Below are 6252 nucleotides of genomic sequence, written 5' to 3' on the forward strand. Positions count from 1 at the left end.
GTGTTGGCCTCACTGAAGCTTTATGAAATATTAGCCTTTTTTTTCTGACCCCTGTAACGTAAAATTATTTAAAGCAATTTGAGAAGATGAATTACAGGGTTTTTTTTTCAAATTAAAAGCAGTTGCTAATCCTTTGAAGCTTTTATTTCCTGATTACTTCATCCAGGGAACTGATCTCAAGTAAAGTGGATTGCTCTTGACCTTTGGAGGAATAGAACCTTTCAGCATATTCCTCTTCTGTTCTGTTGCTGCCATATAGGCTTTTGGTTATTTCATCAGGGTTGTTAATTGACTGAGTCAAAGATTCAGATGTACTTATTTGTTCACCACTTTGAATTGTAAATATTGCATTGCTGTAAAACCAACTTTTTTGTTGTGTAGACTCACAAATAATTGTGATGAGAATGTCCTTGCTTTCAGGTTTTTTTAAATATTGAGGGAGAGGTGTTGTGTCGGGTGCCGAAACAACCATCTTCATCTTCCCTTCCCCCCCATCTATTGGTCAGAACTGCCATTTGTTCTTTTACTTCCTCTCAAGGTGGGGGGGGGGGGGAGAAACAGGTTTAACAATTTAACACCTCCTGAGTACAGGGGTTCCCAGTTACGTGATGTCCCTGAGAATTGTTCCGAAACCATCAATTTCCCCCCAGAACCAAACTGTGAAATCTTCAGCCTGGGTACCTCTATGGGACTGATTTGCAAAGTGGGGTCTGGGGAAGGTCAGCATAGGTGATCGGAGTTATTACCAGCAAATGAAGTGAACTGTGATCAAGGTTTATCTGAATGCACCTCGGGTGGAGTGACAGGGGGAATCTGATCAGCTAATGAATGAAATTATTGGCAATTTAATACAAGAAAGTGTGTGCATAGGAGAGGGGGCTCAATGTTAATAATGCAATACAGTAAAGTGTTGGAGAAACTCAGCAGATCCTGCAGGGTCCATAGGAAGCAAAGGGATATAGCCAACATTTCAGGCCTGAGCCCTTTGTCTAGGTTTACCAATTATCTTGGTGAAGGGCTCAGGCCTGAAACATTGGTTATATTCCTTTGCTTCCTATAGACCCTGCAGGATCTGCTGAGATTCTCCATACTTTTGTGTAATACACTACAATCACATTGACTGCAGACTTTCTGGCTTAACTCGGATTTGATTTCATCTGAAGGAGAGTTTTTATTCAATTGATGTTCTCGACGTTGACCTCTGGTGAAGAAATTTGTCAACTATTTCTGAGAACAAAGTCTGGGAGAATTTGAGTGAAGTCCGATTTTCGTAAGTCAGGTCTTCCAGGGACTCTGTGTGCTGGAGTAAAACATGAAAGTCTGCAGACGCCATGCTGGAAGTAAAAACACAAAGCTGTGGAAACTCAGTAGGTCACAGTGCAAAGAAAAAGATAAACCAAAATTCAGGCTTGTACTACATTGAAGGATGAGCTTAGATGATGTTAGCAAGTCTGCAGATCAAACGTGGGCCCACAGGGAGTATGGAACCCTTCGATAAGATTGAAAAGTGGCTTGTCAAAGGTCATCTTAATTTAAATTGACAGGGGAGTAATTTTGATACAGAGAAAGCTCATTAGAACGCGATTAGTTAATCTGCAGAATCACTTATAGCACGGGTGTCTGTGGACCCCAAACTTTGCAAAGAAGTTGATTAAAATTCAGAATCCCAATATTAAAAGAACACGCTTGCTTTCTTTCATTGAAATTGTTAGTTTTTGATAGCGATTCCTTCGAAAGCTGGCAATATTTGGGTTTGATTATCCGTGGGCACTCTGACGTATATGCATCTGTTCCGCGACTCGGATATAACACGGTATGAAGTCTTGGACCCCAACTGCCGCGTTCTTACGAGGTTTTACCATATTAGTGCAGCTATAAAGGAGAAAATCTGGCAGCAGTGATTACCCTGTGCATACACCAGAAATGAGAGGGTTCCGGGTCTCTTGCTACATGCTAGAGAAAGGAGGAAGAAATAATGAAAAACCAAGGGACATTGGCAAGGATGTTAGTGTTTTCTTGTTCCAAGTTATTCTTCTGCTGGAATGGACCCCCAGGGCACAGTTTGAAAGCTCTTAATTATGATTTATTTAATTGCAGATGAATTGAAAGGACATCTTGTTCGAGAGCATGCAATCGATAAGATTTTTACCTTGGGAAACTCTGATTTCCCTGTAAGCTGGGCTAATGAAACTAAACTCTGGACCTTTCTTGAAACCAGAGCGGCACTCCTGTTAAAAACCTATAAAACTACCACTGAGGTAAGTTCTGTGAAAAGTGGAATGAAATTCACAAGTCATTAAAACTTTTACATTCAGCATGGCGACAGGCCATTTCAGCCCACGAGTCAGTGCCGCCCAATTTATATCCAATTAACCCCCACCCCCCGGTATATTTCAAATGGTGGGAGGAAACCGGAACCCCCCGGGGGGAAACCCATGCAGACACAGGGAGAACGTACAAAATCCTTGCAGGCTGCGCGGGATTCAAACCCCTGTTCCGATCGCTGGCGTTGTGCTGTGTCATGATTTTAATGTCTTTTCCTTGCAAAAACAGTATAAATTCCTCAGCAACTGTTTAATCATTCAGGTAAAGATTACCTCTGTACCTACCGCATTAGTGTGTTGCTTTGCCAAGTTGCCATATTAAATGTAGCTTACCATCAAGCAAATTCCTGATTTTTAACTGCCCTAAAGGGAATTAACATTCCTTAAGTGTCTCTAGGTAAATGAAGTAATTTCAAAAAAAAACTGGACATTGTTCTTCTGTAGTAATTCCCCTTGCCCTTCCTCCTCTCTTTGTTTCTTGGATTGTAGGATGACAAGTCATTGCTTGAGAAACCAGAGCTGTCGTACCACAGCAAGATGGCTATCCAGCTCCGCACTGCAGAGAAAGAGATCTTGGAAAAAGCAGTGCAGAGTGCTGCCATGAAACGGGAGCACTTTACAGAACTCCAGAGCAAGAATGCGCCACTTCCCAAATACGAAGAGAGTAATATAGCCATGCTGGAGAACACTGTAACAGACACAAAAATTCCACTGGTCCTGAGAAATTTAAACAGTGATGACGAAGGTGATCCTGAGGTGAAGTTAGGGAAGGTACTGGATGACGGGATTGTGGGAGGAGAGGGAATAGTGAATGGAGAGAGCAATTTTCCCAAACACACTGATCCTCAAGTTCATGATACCAATGAACGAGAAAACAACGCCAAAGAGAACGGAGAAGTCAAAGAGACTACTGCAGAAAAGACTGAATTCAGTGAAAGTTGAAGAACAATTAGGGCAAGAGTCTAGTCCTTGTCAGTGTGAAGTGCATATGGAACTCTGAGCATTACACTGGCTGACAGTGCACCATATATGATCATGTCTTTTTAAAAGTGAGAAGAGATGGAGCAGAAATTGTCTCGTCACAAGGACATACTGTCCTGGCAAAATTATAGTCATTTAAAAAGAAGTGGTCTTGAAATTGCTGCTACCCAAATGTTTGCCCTATTAAAATCTGGGGTGCAGAATGGATGGAGGAATTTGAATTAGTTCAAGTGCATTTTCAGCATCAAATGTTGATGATTTAAGATTTGTTCGTAAGAGACTTTTTTTTTTGAGTGCAGCAAAATACTGAATTGAAAAGCAAGAATGAAAAGCTGGTGGAAAAATAGTTCTTTGTCATTTATGTTTGGTGCACATGGTGATCCTTTTAAACACAATGTTCTGTTTCTACAGATACAAGAACTCGGTTGGAATGTGGAAATTATATGCACTCCAATCCATCCACTGTGATCACAAAATGTTATAATCAGGTGGTGGCTATTTTGAGATTTTCTAACCCATTGGTGAAAAGAAAATCAACAGTGAATGATTAACTAACTTGAATGCCGTGATTCCATATGCCTGCGAGGAGAAGCACGTCTGCTTCGGGCATATTGTGATCATTAAACATTACCATAAGACGAAGGCTGACAGAATTCTAAAGTAAGACTACCAAGGAAGTTGATCTATCCGGCTGGGCAAACTGAAGCCATTTATAATCACAGAGTAGAAACTTGGGAACTCGTATATGTATACATATATATATAAAAAAAACTCTAAAACCTTTGGTAATGCTGATTGGTTCATGGATTTGGCATCAGTAGCATTTGCAAACACTTAAGAATATCTAGGGGAATATTTTCTGTTCTGGTCTGTGACCGTTTAAACTGGTGTGGCCATTAGCTCCAATGAGTTAGTGCCATGTATTTGAACCCCTCAACCAGTGATGTAATCCATCCCAAAATGACTGGGACAGGTGTTGTTTTATTCCATTATATTTACAGAGGCTGAAGTTCAATGGCTTTCATTTGAGAAGCCAAGTGTAGTCAGAACTAATCAGAATTTAGTGCCTAAATTGTTCAGTGCACTTTTGCTTCTAGTTGTTGGTAATGTAATCCCATACTCTAATCAAAGCTGTATATTTTGTTTTTGTTTCTATTGGTTACTTGTATACTGTATCAGCTGCCATGTTTATATAGTTAACATTAAGTGAATAAACTGCAGTAACTACTGTGGTGGTGGGAGGGGGAAGAAATTATGTCTTCTGATATTTTACAAAGAGAGCAGAGTTTGCATTGAAAATAGTTATAACTGATTCTTAAAAGTAAATGTTTAGGATGTCATCTTCAAGGTTTTGATAATTTGCCTTTCCTTTCTCAACTCCACAACTCCCTTCATCTCCACGAGTTGAAATAGTCACCATCTGGTACATAACACAGTGTAGTAGTGCGCTTTGAAACCTTACGTTCAGGTTCAGGTGATGCTATGGGCAAATTGCCTTAGGTGAAATAGTGTTCTTGGACACTATAAGCACGTTAATGTCTGTTGCTAACATTTCAAGCGGCTTAGTTCAAATTATTTAATAGTTTCTCTTCGTACTAAATTACCAACCAATATTAAAATTTGTTTCATTCAGATTTAGTTTTAAATTCAGAAATAATCTGAATGAAACAAATGTGGTAACATGCAGAACAAGTAGGATAATTGCCCCTTTGAGAGTCAAACAAAAATGTATAGCTCGAACCATCTTTTTGGTGACCATTGCTTTTGTAAAATAGATGGTTTGCAGCATTTAGCTCTACATCTTTCTAAGACAGGCATATGTTATAAATTGATAGGGTTATTTTATCATTGCAAGTAAAACCGTACCGTTTTCTGAGAATCGGACACACCATATTTTGGATGATAGCGGTATTGTACTCTGCACCATTTATTCTATTTGACTGAGAGTTTTGTAGCTTTAGCAATTTTCTCCAAAACATTCTTTAATAATTTACTTGTCAGTATTGCTTTAAGGGCAGGAGAGTGTGTGTACTTTTATTTGGGTGATGTTTTAAAAGTTTCCGATACAAGGGATTGAGTGCTTGCAGCAGGATTTCTGTCTTGGAATGTTTTCACTAATCATTCTGTGTTCACATCCTCGTCCAGTATCAAGTACAAGTGTCAAGCAAGGTCTATGCTTTAATTAAATTGTAGACTGCTCGTCTCATGGAGGTTTTGGGTAGGATGCTTCTACTTTCAAAATATTAAAGGAAATCAAAAAAATGTGAATTGGTAAAAGGTTTTTGGTGGGAATCTCAGTTAAAAGGCTTTATTTTTCTCTCTGAAGTTGTGGCTGCATTTGCGATTGAATGTGATGACCTTGTCGAATTTTTTTTTAAACGGCACAAGCTCACCTTCCAAATATGATGATTAGAGGGTGCACTTTGTTTTTGAGAAAATATATCTTCCACTTGCTGATTTTGTTTGCAATTTTCCGACTCCATTTTCCGATTCCTTTCCACTGTAGAAGTCTTTTGTTCAGATTTGTAACCACAGTCCAAGGGGAAATCTTTGAGGCAGAAATAAATGCAGATTGCTGCAAACAGCCTGACGTATATTGTGTGGTTGTATTCTATTTCATAAGGGAAACATCACAGTTGTCACATTAAGATGGTGGTGTATTACAACATCAAGTATTAATTTGAATAAGAAGCTTTCTCACAAGTGACGAGCTGTTCCAAGTGGGAATTAGGCTGCAAGTACCTTAAGCTACTGTTTAGGAATGTACGCCTCCCCTGCCAGTGAGTCAGATTGTGACTGATTGAATCTTTAACCAGGCCCAATCCCCACCCATAACCCTTGATTTCCCCTAACGCCCTCAATTATCCAACTCAGACTTGATCTCGGGAATCAGCACTCTGACCTCTGGGCAGTGAATGTCAAAGACATGCAAACCGCAGAGAAGAAG

General features: G+C 39.6%; 1 protein-coding gene across 8 annotated transcripts in view; it reads left to right on the forward strand.

Moving 5' to 3' along the window:
* Positions 1-5895, forward strand: part of setd3 (SET domain containing 3, actin histidine methyltransferase) — a 156986-nt gene extending 151091 nt beyond the window's left edge. For all 8 annotated transcript variants that reach the window (XM_069916142.1, XM_069916147.1, XM_069916144.1 and 5 more), the window contains 2 exons: positions 2098-2258; positions 2814-5895. In XM_069916142.1, coding sequence (XP_069772243.1) covers positions 2098-2258; positions 2814-3266 — 614 coding nt within the window. In that variant the 3' untranslated portion in view covers positions 3267-5895. The remainder of the gene's footprint in view (positions 1-2097; positions 2259-2813) is intronic.
* Positions 5896-6252: the final 357 nt, after the last annotated feature.

The sequence above is a fragment of the Narcine bancroftii genome, chromosome 2 (genome assembly GCF_036971445.1).
Source record: "Narcine bancroftii isolate sNarBan1 chromosome 2, sNarBan1.hap1, whole genome shotgun sequence".
Classification (NCBI taxonomy): domain Eukaryota; kingdom Metazoa; phylum Chordata; class Chondrichthyes; order Torpediniformes; family Narcinidae; genus Narcine; species Narcine bancroftii.